This window comes from Petaurus breviceps, unplaced genomic scaffold, assembly GCF_028583685.1.
Source record: "Petaurus breviceps papuanus isolate PSGF00001 unplaced genomic scaffold, PetGlider_PUasm1.0 37, whole genome shotgun sequence".
NCBI lineage: Eukaryota > Metazoa > Chordata > Mammalia > Diprotodontia > Petauridae > Petaurus > Petaurus breviceps.
The window spans coordinates 97,399,204-97,415,083 of record NW_027186296.1 but is presented as its reverse complement, the minus strand read 5'-3'; the positions used below and the strand labels follow the sequence as shown (position 1 = coordinate 97,415,083).

General features: G+C 37.2%; 1 protein-coding gene across 2 annotated transcripts in view; it reads right to left on the bottom strand.

The window, feature by feature from the left end:
- The window catches only part of INPP5F (inositol polyphosphate-5-phosphatase F), a 113,258-nt gene that overhangs the window by 29,419 nt on the left and 67,959 nt on the right, over positions 1 to 15,880 (bottom strand). For both annotated transcript variants that reach the window (XM_069099092.1, XM_069099093.1), the window contains 2 exons: positions 8,011 to 8,209; positions 6,708 to 6,887 (listed from right to left, as the gene is read on the bottom strand). In XM_069099092.1, the coding sequence (XP_068955193.1) occupies positions 6,708 to 6,887; positions 8,011 to 8,209 (379 nt within the window). The remainder of the gene's footprint in view (positions 1 to 6,707; positions 6,888 to 8,010; positions 8,210 to 15,880) is intronic.

Sequence of the window (15,880 nt, the reverse complement as noted above, 5' to 3'; positions counted from 1 at the left end):
AGATTCCAACATTTAGACTCCTATTTTGGGGACAAAAAGGAGCAAAGCATGGAACAGGAAGAAGACAGTGAAGTCAGAACTCCTGCACCAAAAGCTTCAAAGGAAAATATGAGCTGGCTACAGGCCATACAGGACCTTAAGAAGCAGATAAGAGAAGTGGAGGAAAAATTGGGAAGAGAAATGAGAACAATGCAAGAAAATTACGAACTGAGAGTCAACAGCCTGACTGAGGAAAATAACACCTTAAAAAATAGACTAACTCAAATGGCAAAAGAGGCTCAAAAAGGCAATGAGGAGCAGAATGCCTTAAAAAGCCAAATTTGCCAGATGGAAAAAGAATCTCAAAAGCTCAATGAGGAGAACCATTGCTTCAGAATTAGATTGGAAGCTAATGACTTTATGAGAAACGAAGATGCTGTTAAACAGATCCAAACAAATGAAAGAATAGAAGAAATTGTGAAATATCTCATAGGAAAAACCACTGACCTGGAAAATAGATCCAGGAGAGATAATTTAAAAATTATTGGACTATCTGAAAGCCATGATCAAAGTAAGAACCTAGAAATCATCCTCCAGGATGTTCTCAAAGAAAACTGTCCTGATGTTTTAGAACCAGAGGGCAAAATAGAGGTTGAAAGAATCCACCAATCACCTCCTGAAAAAGATCCCCAAAAGAAAACTCCTAGGAATATTATAACCAGGTTCTGGAATTCCCAGATTAAGGAGAGAATTTTACAAGCAGCCAGGAAGAAACAATTTGAATATTGTGGAAACACAATCAGGATAACCCAGGATCTGGCAGCTTCTACACTGAGGGATCGAAGGGCCTGGAATAGGATAACAAATGAAAGAATAGAAGGCAATGTGAAATATCTCATGGGAAAAACCCTCACCTGGAAAATAGATCCAGGAGAGATAATTTAAAAATTACTGGACTACCTAAAAGCCATGATCAAAGTAAGAACCTAGAAATCAACCTCCAGGAAGTTCTCAAAGAAAACTATGCTGATGTTTTAGAACCAGAGGGCAAAAGAGAGGCTGAAAGAATCCACCGATCACCTCCTGAAAAAGATCCCAAAAAGAAAACTCCTAGGAATATTATAGCCAGGTTCCGGAATTCCCAGATTAAGGATAGAATATTACAAGCAGCCAGGAAGAAACAATTTGAATATTGTGGAAACATAATCAGGATAACCCAGGATCTGGCAGCTTCTACACTTAGGGATCAAAGGGCTTGGAATATGATATTCCGGAGGGCAAAGGAGCTGGGATTAAAACCAAGAGTCACCTACCCAGCAAAACTGAGTATCATGTTTCAGGGTAAAATATGGTCATTCAGTGGAATAGAGGACTTTCAAGCATACTTGATGAAAAAACCAGAGTTGATAGAAAATCTGACATTCAGATACAAGAAGCAAGAGAAGCATGAGAAGGTAAACAGGGAAAAGAAATCATAAGGAACTTATCAAAGTTGTACTATTAACATTCCTACATGGAAAAACATTAACTGCAACTGATGAAACCTTTCTCAGTAGTTGAAGGGAATATATATATATGTCTATCTATGAGGGTATATGGGCATATGAATACATATGTGAATGTGTGTATATATGTTCACAGATATACATAGATAGAGGGCACAGGACCAATTTAATAGGAAGGCATGAAACTTAAAAGGTGAAATTAAGAGGTGAGAGAGGAATATAATGAGGGGAGATGGGGAGAGACAGAATGGGGTAAACTATCTCATATAGAAGAGGCAAGGGAAAATGGTTACAATGGAGGGAAAGAATAGGAAGGCAAAAGGAAATGGGTCAACCTTATTCTCATTGAATTTGGCTTGGGGAGGGAATGAAATACACACTAAATAAGGTACCTCACCCTACAGGAGAGTAGGGGGGAAGGGGATGAGAGGGGAGATGATGGAAGGGAGGCAGGCTGGGGGGGAGGGCAGTTGGAAGCACCCACTTTTGAAAAGGGACAGGATCAAAGTAGAGAATAGAACAAGTGGGAGGTGGGATAGGAGGGAGGGAAATATAGTCAGTCTTTTTTTTTTTTTTAAAGCAATTGGGGTTAAGTAACTTGCTCAAGATTACACGGCCAGACTGGGTGTGGTGCTGAGTGTCTGAGCCCAGGATTTGATCTCCAGGTCGTCCCAACACTGGAGCGGATGCTCTTTCTCGCTGAGCCACCTGGCCGCCCCTAAGCAATTGGGGTTAAGTAACTTGCTCAAGGTTACACAGCCAGGTGTTTCTGGGTGGACGCTAAGTGTCTGTGCCCGGGATTCGATCTCCAGATCAATCCTGACACTGGAGCCGGTGCTCTTACTCGCTGTGCTACCTGGCCGCCCCTTATAGTCAGTCTTTTACAATATATCTACTATGTTATTGTTTTGCATTAGCTACACATGTACAACCTATACTGAACTGCTTATCTTCCCAGTAAGGTTGGATGACAAGGGAGGAAGGGAATGAATCTGGAATTCAAAGTTTTAAAATCAAATGTTTAAATATATACATATATATATACACTATTATTAATACTATTTTACATGTAATTGGGAAAGAAGTTATACAGGTACTGGGGCATAGAGATCCACTGGAAAAGTCAAAAGGGGTATGGGAGAAAATATGGGAGAGAGCAGATTAGAGGAGGGGATATCCTGTGGGACTGCTATTTTGGGGCAGTGGGTGGGGAAAAACGGGGAGAAAATCTGTAACTCAAAATCTGGCAGAAATAAATGATGTAAATCAGAAGTTAATAAAGCATTTGAAAAATGGGGGAAAAAAAGAAATGATGAGCAGGAGGACTTCAGAAAAACCTGGAAAGACTTATTCTCTGCTTCTGAGTGAGGGAAGCAGAACTAGGAGAACATTGTACACAGTTACAGCCATGTCGTGCAATGACTAACTTTGATAAACTTGGCTCTTCTGGGCAATGCAAGGTTCGAAGATAATTCCAAAAGGCTCAGGATGGAAAATGCTGTCCACATCCAGAGAAAGAATTATGGAGTCTGAATGCAGATCAAAGCATACTATTCTCTCCCTCTCTTTTTTGTTTTGTTTTGTTTCTTCTTTCTTGCGGTTCATTCCATTGGTTGTAATTCTTTTTTGCAACATGACTAATGTGAAAATATGTTTAATGTGAACGTATACATACGGCCTATATCAGATTTCATGCCATCTTGGGGAGGGGGAGAAGGAGGATGGGGGAGAAAAATTTAAAACTCAAAAGCTTGTGGAACTGAATGTTATAAACTAAAAATAAATAAATATTTTTTAAAAACAAACAAAAAAAAATACTGCCTCACTGTATCTTCACAATGACACCAGAGAGGTAGGTGCTATTATTATTCCCATTTTCGAAATGAGAAAACTGAGGTAGACCAAAATTAAGTGATCTACCTAGGATCACACAATGTCTAAGGCTAAATTTGAACTTAGGTCCAGGTCTTGACTCAAGGTTCAATGTTCTATTCACTGCAACACCTACTTCCCTAGTCCAACCTCTTCATTTTCAGATTAGGAAACTGAGGCATTAGGCCATCAAGTGCCTTTCCTAAATGAAAAACCAAGATTTTAACCTTATTCTTCTGACTCCAAATCCAGTACATCATATAGCACTAACACTTTAGATAGTCCTTATAAAGTATAATTTAAAAATCAGCACGGATAAAATGGATAGAGTACTTTTAGGACTTGTAATCAGGAAAAGCTGGGTTCAAATCCTATCTGATACTTATTAATTGTATAACCTTAAGCAAATAATTTAAGCTTTATATGTTTCAGTTATGAAAAAGTACTCAGCTGCTTCTATTATCCTTTCTAAAAAAAATCTGATTCATAATAATTAAAACTATTTAATGAAGCAGTGAACTAATTATTCTACATTTTTAAAAGCTTGATTTACTGAATTAAAAAAACTACATGACTATACAAAGCGTGAAAGGATACTGAAAACAAAGGGGAAAAATTTCATCAGGAGAGATTCTAATTGAATTATAATTTTATTATTTGCAACTGAACAATTTATAATTGTCCAACTATTTGCCTACATAGTAAATAACTAATGAGGAGCTAGGATCTACAACAAAGACAGTACTGGGTTACATGAGCCTAAGGCAGAACTGCTGCGCCACATCCAAGAACCAAAAGAGTTCTCAATAGGAGGAGGCTCCCCTCAGAATTCCAGCCATTACATGAGATCTTAGCCACTACAAAATAACACCATTATCCCTCCTTTTTTTAAAAAAACAAATATGCAGAGTCAAGCAAAACAAATTCTCTTATTTGCCATGTCACCTCCCCTACCCCCCCAAAAAAAATCCACATCTCATTCTACACTCTGAATCCACCATCTTTACATCAGGAGGTAGATAGAAAGCTTTATCTGTGGTCCTTTGGTATTATGGAGAGACATTGCAATGAATAGAGTTCATAGGGCTTTCAACATTATTTTTGTTTTTACTTTTTTTTTTTTTTTGCTTTTTGGAGGCCAATTGGGGTTAAGTGACTTGCCCAAAGTCACACGGTTAGTAAGTGTGTCAAGTGTCTGAGGCCGGATTTGAACTCAGGTCCTCCTGACTCCAGGGCTAGTGCTCTATTCACTGCACCACCTAGCCGCCCCTTGTTTTTACCTCTGCAGTGACAGTTGCAGGATGGGGAGAAGAGGGGTCAGATAATGCTAAGAATCACGATTTTTAGACTATTACTAAGAAGAGTACTCTAAATGTGAGATCCTCATGCAATGATCAATAAATCAATATGCTATTAATGGGAAATAATTCCTAGCAATACAGCCATCTTCACTATAAATAAAACCAAAAGAAGCAAGGGCATTGCAGTTAAATGGAAAGATGAAGACTTGTGACTCAGGGATTTGTAACAGTGAATTCCATAGTAGTCTTGATTTGGTGGAATATCAAGTTTTTTTAGGTTGAGAACTTTACAGAGGTATGTAAGAACCAACACGCTAGAAATCCCTTTATTTCTTTAATTAAGCTTACACAAGTATCTTGGCTCTTTACCATGTGACAGGTCTGGATTCTAAACCCAATCAGAATCCCTGGGTTCCAATCCTGCACTTTGGCTGTGTGGCTAAAAAAACAACTGTGGTGCTGCAGAAAGAATATTCTATTCATCTGAAGTTAAAGGACAGAGATTTGCATCCTGCTCTGCATTTGCCATCAAGTATATTAGGTGAAGCTAGTAACCTCTCTGGGCCTCTAAGATTCTTTCTAGTTCTAAATCTATGACTCTATGATCTCAATAGATAGAAATGTTCTTGATACCCTCTATATAAAGTGAGAAATGAAACAGAAAAATGTATCCTTGCTAAATGTTTTCACCAGTTATGAAATTTTCAGCACCTAGGCCAAATGGAAAAAGGAATTCCTATAGATGATGAGGTCTTCCGGATTTCCTTATCTGTAGATATCATTATACCAACTCAATCAAGCCTCAATACACTGTAGGACTTCCTAAAAGAAATCCATAAACACTCAAAAGTTCTCAACTATTCACAAAGGGGAAAAAAACCAAATAAATGAATTAAAACTGTCCAGTCTAGGGTGTGAAGTAGGAGAAAATTCACTAAGAGTTGAGCCTTAAGATACTATGTCCTGAATAGAAAATAAAGACAAACTTAGCTCAGAATTAAAATAGACAAAGAGGGACGACTGGATTGCATTTGAAAAATGACTACAAACTTCTCCCTGAAACAAAACACCTATGTTTTTTTAACATTAATTGCCAGTGCTCCATGGCTGTGAATAATGGAATACCAGTTAAGAACCAAAACTGCAGGTAACTCAAAGGCAATGGAGAGATGTATGGTGGTTATAAATAGGTTGCACAGTATTACTAATGAGAAGCTCTACATATGACTGTGTTGAGTGTGTCCTACAAGAGATGTGTGACTGCAAAAAGGAATGGGTCAGTAAAGAAGTAAGAAAAAAAGAAGAAAATGGCCCTAGCATTTTGCTGGTATCCTCAGAATATTAAAACATCTCAAGGAAAGTCTCTGGCATGTTGGGTAGACTTCCATGGAGACTTAGGGGACAAAATGGAGAAAAGTTGTGCCAAATTAGAAACCACAGACAGCTGGTCATCTGTACCAGTAGAAAGAGTACCATATCTCTGATCCACTTAAGTATTGAAAAGTTAATAGGGAAAAAATTTTAGGTTTTGTATCTGTCTGTGTCTGTATGTTCATGTGTGTGTACACTAGCAATTTTAACTATGAAGTTAAAATAGAACTATCTTCTGATGTTCAAAATTAAAAATCTATCTTCGTTAAACTTTATTAAATATAGCCTACTTTGGTAGGTATTACCACTTAAAAATATTTCCTCATGATATAAATATTGTTTATATTTACCTTTTATACACTCAAGTATACAATTAATCCATCCTTTGAGTTAAACAACAATTTAAGGTCCCCACAAAAAGCTCTCTCTTCATCTTGTACATGGTCTAACTAATTATCACTTAAGAATTTAAGTTAAAAGATTAACACATTCAAATCTGTGATTATCCTTTTTATATAGAACACACCATATATTGCCTACCTACACAATGTGACATAATATAATGACTTTCTTGTTTAATTGAATAATTTGAAAGATCAAATACAAAAGTCTCAACTTTTTAAAAATGCACTTTCTAATAATATTATTGACAGATCACATAGATAATTGGTCCACTTACTTTTGTCTAGCCGTGGTCGTGGATTGTACCGATACCCAACCTGGCTCCAAAAAACAGGAACAGAGCCTCTTGTCTGAATAAATGACAGTGTGTGATTATGAACATGAATCAACTGCTCAGTCTCTACATAATTTGCAACATTTCCATTTTTATCAACTCCTCTTCGTTTGTATCGCATCCCTGTGAGAGACAAAAAAAAAAAGAAAAAAATAAATATTTTAAACAATTAATTACAAGGATGTTATTTAGCTCCATTCAAGCATTCCTCTAACCCAGGGTTTCTGGCCTTTTTTGTGTCACAGATCCCTGTGGTATTCCGAGGAAGCCTGAAAATAACCACAGACCCATAGGCCTCAAGTTAAGAACTCCTACTCTAACCCACCTTCTCCCTCTCACTATACTTTCAATAACACTTTGAACATCACCATAATTACAATCAGATTACCTGAAAGTACCTAAAATGAAAATTAAGTTTTCTTCCGTTTTTGTTTTTTAAAATTAGAGGGTACCTAGGTTCCTCCTTAAATTTCTTATTTCATTTCTTTGCACCTGTCACATTCTACTTGTATAACTCTATTTATGTGCATATAAGAATGTAAGAACTACTCTTCTAGCTTTATACCCCAAGCATCTGGCACAGTACTTTACACATAGTAAGTACTTAGGCAGGTAACAGTGAGGTTTTATGACCAAAGCATAACTGACTGCCCAGAAGCACTAGCATTTGTTTTGCAAGTACACGCCAATTTACTTTTCTGTAGTTTACTTATCTGCTAATGATAACGCCATTAGTCACATCTTTTAAGTTACTATTTTAAAATTTTCAATAAAAATATACCTTCCTGGGCGATGGCACAGTGAATAGAGCACCAGCCCTGGAGTCAGGAAGACCTGAGTTCAAATCTGGCCCCAGACACTTAACAGAAAAAAACTAGCTGTGTGACCTTGGGCAAATCACTTAACCCCATTTGCCCTACCTTCCCCCCTCCAAAAAGGAAAAAAAAAACTTCCTTTTTCCTCCTTCTAATATTCCCCTCTCACCAAACCATATTTATCCCTTACTTTCAGTCAAATATATGGAACTCTAACCATGTGTAAGCATCCCCTCAAATCAGACCATTTCTCTATTGTAGGAAAGGTCAGCATTGCTTTTTAAACAAAAGGATGATATTTCTAACTCTGATGTATCAGGGGACCAATACATTAAAGATATTCCAGGTAACAGTCCTATTCTTGTCCTTTGCTCCTTGGACTTTTTATGATCATCCTGATAGTTTAGTAATTCAGGAGCCTTTGTGCTTACCAGCTCTATGCCTGCTGCGGCGTGAAATGAGAGCCACAAGAAATCGGGGATAAATATCATCTACACAAGAAGACTCTTGAGGAGGAGTATCTGGGCTGCTTTTCTCATCATCAGATGATTCATTATAGTTGACCACAAGTTCTTCAATCTGCACAAAACCTTGAATGATTGGGATAATCCAAAAATCCACTTCAGAAGTCTGCAAAAAATAGGAATATTCTTCTATTTCTATCCCACACAAAGCAAACTGTACTGAAATCAACAGCAAACCCAGTTGTAATTGTTTCATTTTATTCTAGTAGTGTTGTTTAGCAGATGCCTTCCATTTTAATTTGATATACATCTATTTGGTACCTTCTACATATGCTAGGTATTGAGTATACCAGAACAAATACAGAATATAATCAAGAAGCTCACATTCTACCAGGAGATACAACAATATGCTACCAGAAAAGTAAAAACAAGATGACCTGAGGAAGAAATTACCAACGAGGAGACTCAAGAAAAGCTTTCTATAGAAGGACATGAGCCAAACCCTTAAGGAAGTTAATGGCTCTGAGAGGTAGCAGTAAGGAAGGAGTGCAATCCAGAGATAAAATAGCAAGGGAGGAAATATCCAATTCAGAAGAATCCAATCATGGAGGCCAGTTTGACAAGAACCCAGAAAGAATGGAAACGAACAGGAAATAAATCTGGAAAGGGTAGCTAGGGCCATATCGTGCAAGTTATTAAACTGTAAGCTGAGGAGTTACTATTTTACAGTCAATATAGAGTCACAGAAGATTTCTGAGTAAGAGAATACCATCGTCACACCCATGTTTTATGAAGACTGGGTACCTGTGTTGAAATTGGAACAGAAATGGAAAAAACTAAAGGTAAGGAGACTAATAGTCCAGACAATAGGTGGTCTGGGTCTGAAATGGGCTGGCAGTCACATGAGTAGAGAGAAAAGACACAAGAGATGTGACAGGGACAGGTAGCAAACCTGAGGACTGACTGGCTATGGGAGATTAGAGAGAGGGAAGAATCAATGGGAACAGCAAACCCCTCCACACATCCATGTGACAGTTTGAGATGCTGATGAGATATCCAAGCAGAAATGTCAGACAGGCAGATGGTAATGCAGGACTAGAGCTGTGAAGAAAGATAAGGTTTGGACATAAAAATTTGGGAGTCATCTGAAATAGAGAAGACTGAAACCAAGAGAGGTGTGAACAGACGACCCAGGACACCTACGGGTCAGGAAGTGGGATATGACCCCACAAAGTGAAGTGAAAAGGAATAGTCATCTAATTAGAAGAGAACCAGGAGCTGCCAGCTTCACAGAGGCTAGAAAGAATAGAGTATCCAAAAAGAGGGGGGCATAATCAAGAGTATCAGAGACTGCATAGGTATTAAGAAAAATTCCACTCCTCAATCATGAGATTTTTTGTTTGGGAGGGGAAGGAGAAAGAGTTGGACATATTTTTCCCCCCCTGGTAGGGAAACTCCCTTCATCAGTTCAGATCAGTAAGTGCTCTACAACTTAATCTTAAGAGTTGTCTAGGTCACTGAGAGGTCAAATGACTCAACTATAGTTTTTCGTGTAAATTATGCCAGTGCTCCAGTTAAAGATAGCACATTCTGTTCTTCTTAACAGCTGATTACTGTGTAGAGAACAAACAACTTAAAGGTTTTAAAATTCTAACATTTCCTAAAGTTTCAGTGAAATTCTGAGCCAACTCTGCAAAAATGTTTGTTTCACAGTTTCTGAAATAAAACATACAAGTTCAATATATCCATTATTAGTTTTGAAAAGGCTTGAGCTTCACACTTTTGAAAGAACAAAGAATGCTCTTTTTATTTTTTTCTTTATTAATTTGTTTGTTTACTTTTGAGTTTACAAGATTCAGTTCCCCAGTTCTTTAATGAGTTTCAAATTTTCTCCCCCTCCTTCCTCCGCCCCCCTCCCCCCCCTATCATGGCAGCATACAATCAGGTCTATAGAATCTGCAGATATTTTCACATTAGACATTGGTCAGGTTGTAAAGAAGGATTGTAACGGATCGAATGAACAATGGGAAAGAGGAAACCAAAACAAACAAGAAAGAGAAAGAGAGCATGTAATTTGCTTCAATCTGCATTGAAACTCTGTTCTTTTTGGTTCTTTCTCTGAATGTAGACATCTCTCTCTATCATGAGTCTTTTGGAGTTTACTTATAGCCCTGCATTTCTGAGAAGAGTCCGGTCTATCAAAGTTGGTCGTCACACATACGTTATATCTGTAATTGTGTACAAATTTTTTCTGGTTCTGCTCTTCTCACTCAGCATCAGTTTGTATAAGCCTCTCCAGGTAGATATGAAGTCCATCTGCTCTTCGTTTCTTATGGTGCAACAGTATTCCATTACATTCATATACATAACTTGTTTAGCCATTCCCCAACTGATGGGCATCCCCTTAATTTCCAATTTGCCACCACAAAAAGAGCTCCTATAAATATTTTTGTACATATGGGTCTTCCTCCCACTTCTGTGATTCCTTTGGGATACAACCCTAGAAGTGGTATTGCTGGGTCAAAGGGTATGAAAATACTATTACAGCCCTTGGGCATAGTTCCAGATTGCCCTCCAGAATGGTTGGATCAGTTCACAACTCCACCAGCAATGTATTAGTGTTACAATTTTTCCACATCCTCTCCAGCATTTATCATTTCTGTTTGGTCATCTTAGCCAATCTGACTGATGAGATGTGGTACCTCAGAATTGTTTTGATTTGCATTTCGCTAATCAATAGTAATTTAGAGCATTTTTTCATATGCTTATAGATATCTTTAATTTCTTCCTCTGAGAACTGTCTGTTCATATCCTTTGACCACATCAATTGGGGAATGACTTGTATTCTTGTAGATTTGACTCAATTCTCTGTATATTTTAGAAATAAGGCCTTTATCAGAGACATTGGTTGTAAAAATTCTTTCCCAATTTCCCACTTTCCTCTTAATCTTGGTTACATTAGTTTTGTTTGTACAGAAGGTTTTCAGTTTCATGTAATCAAAGTTATCCATTTTGCATTTCATAATGCTAATTCTTGTTTGGTCATGAAATCTTCCCCTCTCCATAAATTTGACAGGTAAACTATTCCTTGCTTTCCCAGATTACTTACAGTATCATCCTTTATACCTAGATCATGCACCCATTTAGACTTAATTTTGGTATACAGTGTTGGATAATGGCCTATGCCCAGTTTCTGCCATACTATATTCCAGTTTTCCCAGCAGTTTTTGTCAAATAGTGAGATGTTATCCCAAAAAACTGGGGTCTTTGGGTTTATCAAACAGTAGATTATTAGTCATTGACTGTTGAGCTCGTGTACCCAATCTATTCCATTGATCCACTGCTCTATTCCTCAGCCAGTACCAAGTAGTTTTGAGGACTGCTGCTTTATAATACAGATTAAAATCTGGTATAGCTAGGCTACCTTCCCTAGCATTTCTTTTCATTAATACCCTTTATATTCTGGACTTTTTGTTCTTCCAAATGAATTTTGTTACTATTTTTTCTAGGTCTATAAAGTAATTTTTTGGTAAATTGATTGGTATGGAACTAAATATGCAATTTAATTTAGGTAAAACTGTAATTTTTATTATATTAGCTTGACCCAGCCACGAGCAATTGATATTTTTCCAGTTAGTTAGATCTGACTTTATTTGTGTGAAAAGTATTTTATAGTTGTGTTCATATAGGTCCTGGCTTTGTTTTGGCAGGTAGATTCCCAAATATTTTATAATGTCTATAGTAACTTTAAATGGGATTTCTCTATCTCTTTCTCTTGGATTTCATTAGAAATATACAGGAAAGCCGAGGATTCATGTGGGTTTATTTTATATCCTGCAACTTTGCCAAATTTATTTATTGTCTCAAGTAGTTTTTCACTTGATTCTTTAGGATACTCTAAGTATATCATCCGCAAAGAGTGATAACTTGGTCTCTTCTTTGCCTAATTTGATTCCTTTGATTTCTTTTTCTTCTCTACTGCTCTACTTGCTACTGCTAACATTTCTAGTACCAGATTGAATAAGAGGGGTGATAGTGGACACCCTTGTTTCACCCCTAATTTTATTGGAAATTCTTCTAGCTTATCCCTATTACATATAATATTTGCTGATGCTGTTAAATAGATGCTACTTATTATTTTAAGGAAGGCTCCATTTATTCCTATCCTTTTTAGTGTTTTTAATAGAAATGAATGTTGTATTTTGTCAAAAGCTTTTTCTAAATCTATTGAGATAACCATGTGGTTTCTGCTAGTTTTACTGTTGATATGATCAATTATACTGAGGGTTTTCCTAATATTAAACCATCCTTGCATTCCTGGAATAAATCCTATCTGATCAAAGTGTATTATTCTTGTGATAAGTTGCTAATAAGTCTTTTTGCTAATATTTTATTTAAAATTTTTCATCTATATTCATGAGGGAAATTGGTCTATAATTTTCTTTCTCTGTTTTATCTGTTCCTGACTTAGGTATCAGTACCAATTTGGTAGGATCTCTTCTTCACTAATTTTCCCAAATAGTTTGTAGAGTACTGGAATCAACTGTTCTTTAAATGTCTGATAGAATTCTCTAGTAAATCTGTCTGGCCCTGGAGATTTTTTCCTAGGGAGTTCACTGATGGCTTGTTCAACTTCTTTTTCTGAGATGGGGTTAAGTAATTTACTTCCTCTTCAGTTAATATGGACAACTTGTATTTTTGTATATATTCATCCATTTCACTAAGATTGTCAAATTTATATGTATACAATTGGGCAAAATATTTCCTAATTGTTGTTTTAATTTCTTCTTCATTGGAGGTAGATTCACCCTTTTCATTTTTGATACTCATAACTTGGTTTTCTTTTTTTTTATCATATTGGCTAAGGGTCTATCAATTTTATTGTTTTTTTCATAAAACCAGCTGTTTTATTTATTAATTCAATAGTTTTCTTAATTTCAATTTTATTAATCTCTCCTTTGGCTTTCATTATTTCTAATTTAGTATTTAATTGCAGGTTTTCAATTTGTTCTTTTTCTAGCTTTTTCAATTGTATGCCCAATTCACTGACCTCCCTTTTCTCTAATTTATTCATGTATTCAATTAAGGGATATAAAACTTCCCCTAAAAACTGCCTTTGCTGCATCCCACAAGTTTTGGTATGTTGTATCATTACTGTCATTCTCTTGAACGGAATTACTGATTGTTTCTATGATTTCTTGTTTGATCCATTCATTTTTTTTTCAAATGCTTTATTAACTTCGGATTTACATCATTCATTTCTGCCATATTTTGAGTTACAAATTTTCTCCCCATTTTTCTCCTAGCCACTGCACGAAAACAGCAATTCCACAGGATATCCCTTCCTCCAATCTGCTCTCTCCCATATTTTCTCCCATACCCATTTCGACTTTTCCAGTGGATCTCTATGGCCCAGTGCCTGTATATCTTATTTCCCAATTATATGTAAAATAGTATTAATGATAATATATATATATATATAAACATTTGATTTTAAAACTTTGAATTCCAGATTAATTCCCTTCTTCCCTTGTCACCCACCCTTACTGGGAAGATAAGCAGTTCAGGATAGGTTGTACATATGTGGCTAATGCAAAACAATAACATAGTAGATATATTGTAAAAGACTGACTATATTTTCCTCCCTCCTATCCGACCTCCCACTTGTTCTATTCTCTACTTTGATCCCATTTTCAAAAGTGGGTGCTTCCAACTGCCCTCCCCCCCAGCCTGCCCTCCCTTCCATCATCCCCCCTCTCATCCCCTGTAGGGTGAGATACCCTATTTAGTGTGTATTTCATTCCCTCCTCAAGCCAAATTCAATGGGAATAAGGTTGACCCATTCCTTTTTGCCTTCCTGTTCTTCCCCTCCATTGTAACCATTTTCCCTTGCCTCTTCTATATGAGAGTTTACCCCATTCTGTCTTTCCCCATCTCCTCTCATTATATTCCTCTCTCACCTCTTAATTTCACCTTTTAAGTATCATCCCTTCCTATTAAATTGGTCCTGTGCCCTCTATGTATGTATACCTGTGAACATATATACACACATTCACATATGTATTCATATGCCCATATACCCTCATAGATATACATATATATGTATATGTGTGTGTATGTTCCCTTCAACTACTGAGAAAGGTTTCATCAGTTACAGTTAATGTTTTTCCATGTAGGAATGTTAATAGTTCAACTTTGATAAGTTCCTTATGATTTCTTTTCCCTGTTTACCTTCTCATGCTTCTCTTGCTTCTTGTATCTGAATGTCAAATTGTCTGTTCAACTCTGGTTTTTTCAACAAGAATGCTTGAAAGTCCTCTATTCCACTGAATGACCTATTTTATCCTGAAATATTATACTCAGTTTTGCTGGGTAGGTAACTCTTGGTTTTAATCCCAGCTCCTTTGCCCTCTGGAATATCATATTCCAAGCCCTTTGATCCTTCAGTGCAGAAGCTGCCAGATCCTAGGTTATCCTGATTGTGTTTCCACAATATTCAAACTGTTTCTTCCTGGCTGCTTGTAATATTCTCTCCTTAATCTGGGAATTCTGGAACCTGGCTATAATATTCCTAGGAGTTTTCTTTTGGGGATCTTTTTCAGGAGGTGATCAGTGGATTCTTTCAGCCTCTCTTTTGCCCTCTGGTTCTAAAACATCAGCACAGTTTTCTTTGAGAACTTCCTGGAGGATGATTTCTAGGTTCTTACTTTGATCATGGCTTTCAGGTAGTCCAATAATTTTTAAATTATCTCTCCAGGATCTATTTTCCAGGTCAGTGGTTTTTCCCATGAGATATTTCACAGTGCCTTCTATTCTTTCATTTGTTTGGATCTGTTTAACAGCATCTTGGTTTCTCATAAAGTCATTAGCTTCCATTTGCTCCATTATAATTCTGAAGCAACGATTCTCCTCAGTGAGCTTTTGAGATTCTTTTTCCATCTAGCAAATTCGGCTTTTTAAGGCATTCTTCTCAATTCCTTTTTGAGCCTCTTTTGCCATTTGAGTTAGTCTGTTTTTTTAAGGTGTGATTTTCTTCAGTCAGGCTGTTGACTCTCAGTTCGTAATTTTCTTGCATTGTTCTCATTTCTCTTCCCAATTTTTCCTCCACTTCTCTTATCTGCTTCTTAAGGTCCTGTATGGCCTGTAGCCAGCTCATATTTTCCTTTGAAGCTTTTGGTGCAGGAGTTCTGACTTCACTGTCTTCTTCCTGTTCTATGCTTTGCTCCTTTTTGTCCCCAAAATAGGAGTCTAAATGTTGGAATCTTCTGTCTGCTTTGTTTTCTTTGCCTGGTCATGTCGCCCCTCAGTCACTTGACCCCTGGGCTTTTTGCCACAATAGGACTCTGCCACCAGACAGGTGAGCTTTCATACCAAACGCTAGGGTTTTCTCAGCTGCTGGAGGTATTAGGTGGGTGCCCTCTCTGAGGCCTCCACACGCTCTCGCAAGCTGGACACTGTAACAGCAAGCACCCCGGCTTCCCCAGGGTGTCTGCCAACACAGATTCTTGGATCTGCTTTGTTAAAGGAAAGCAACTCAAAATGGGTTAACAAGCTTACTTTAATCAGTCAGACATATATCATTTACCTTGTTCAGGGGAAAGAGGTCAGCACCCCGAACTTCAAAGCATACAGGCAGAATTATCAAGACAGAAACAGATCAAGTAGACAGATTTCCAAACTGTCCAACCATTACATCCATACCAAATCAGCATCTGGGTTTTTCAAAGCCGGGGGGACCCTGGACAACGGCTTCCCAGAACACAGATCAAATCACAGAACACTTCTCAAAGTGAGCCCCCAAAACAAAGCCTCACATCAGGGCTTATATAGCCTTCTC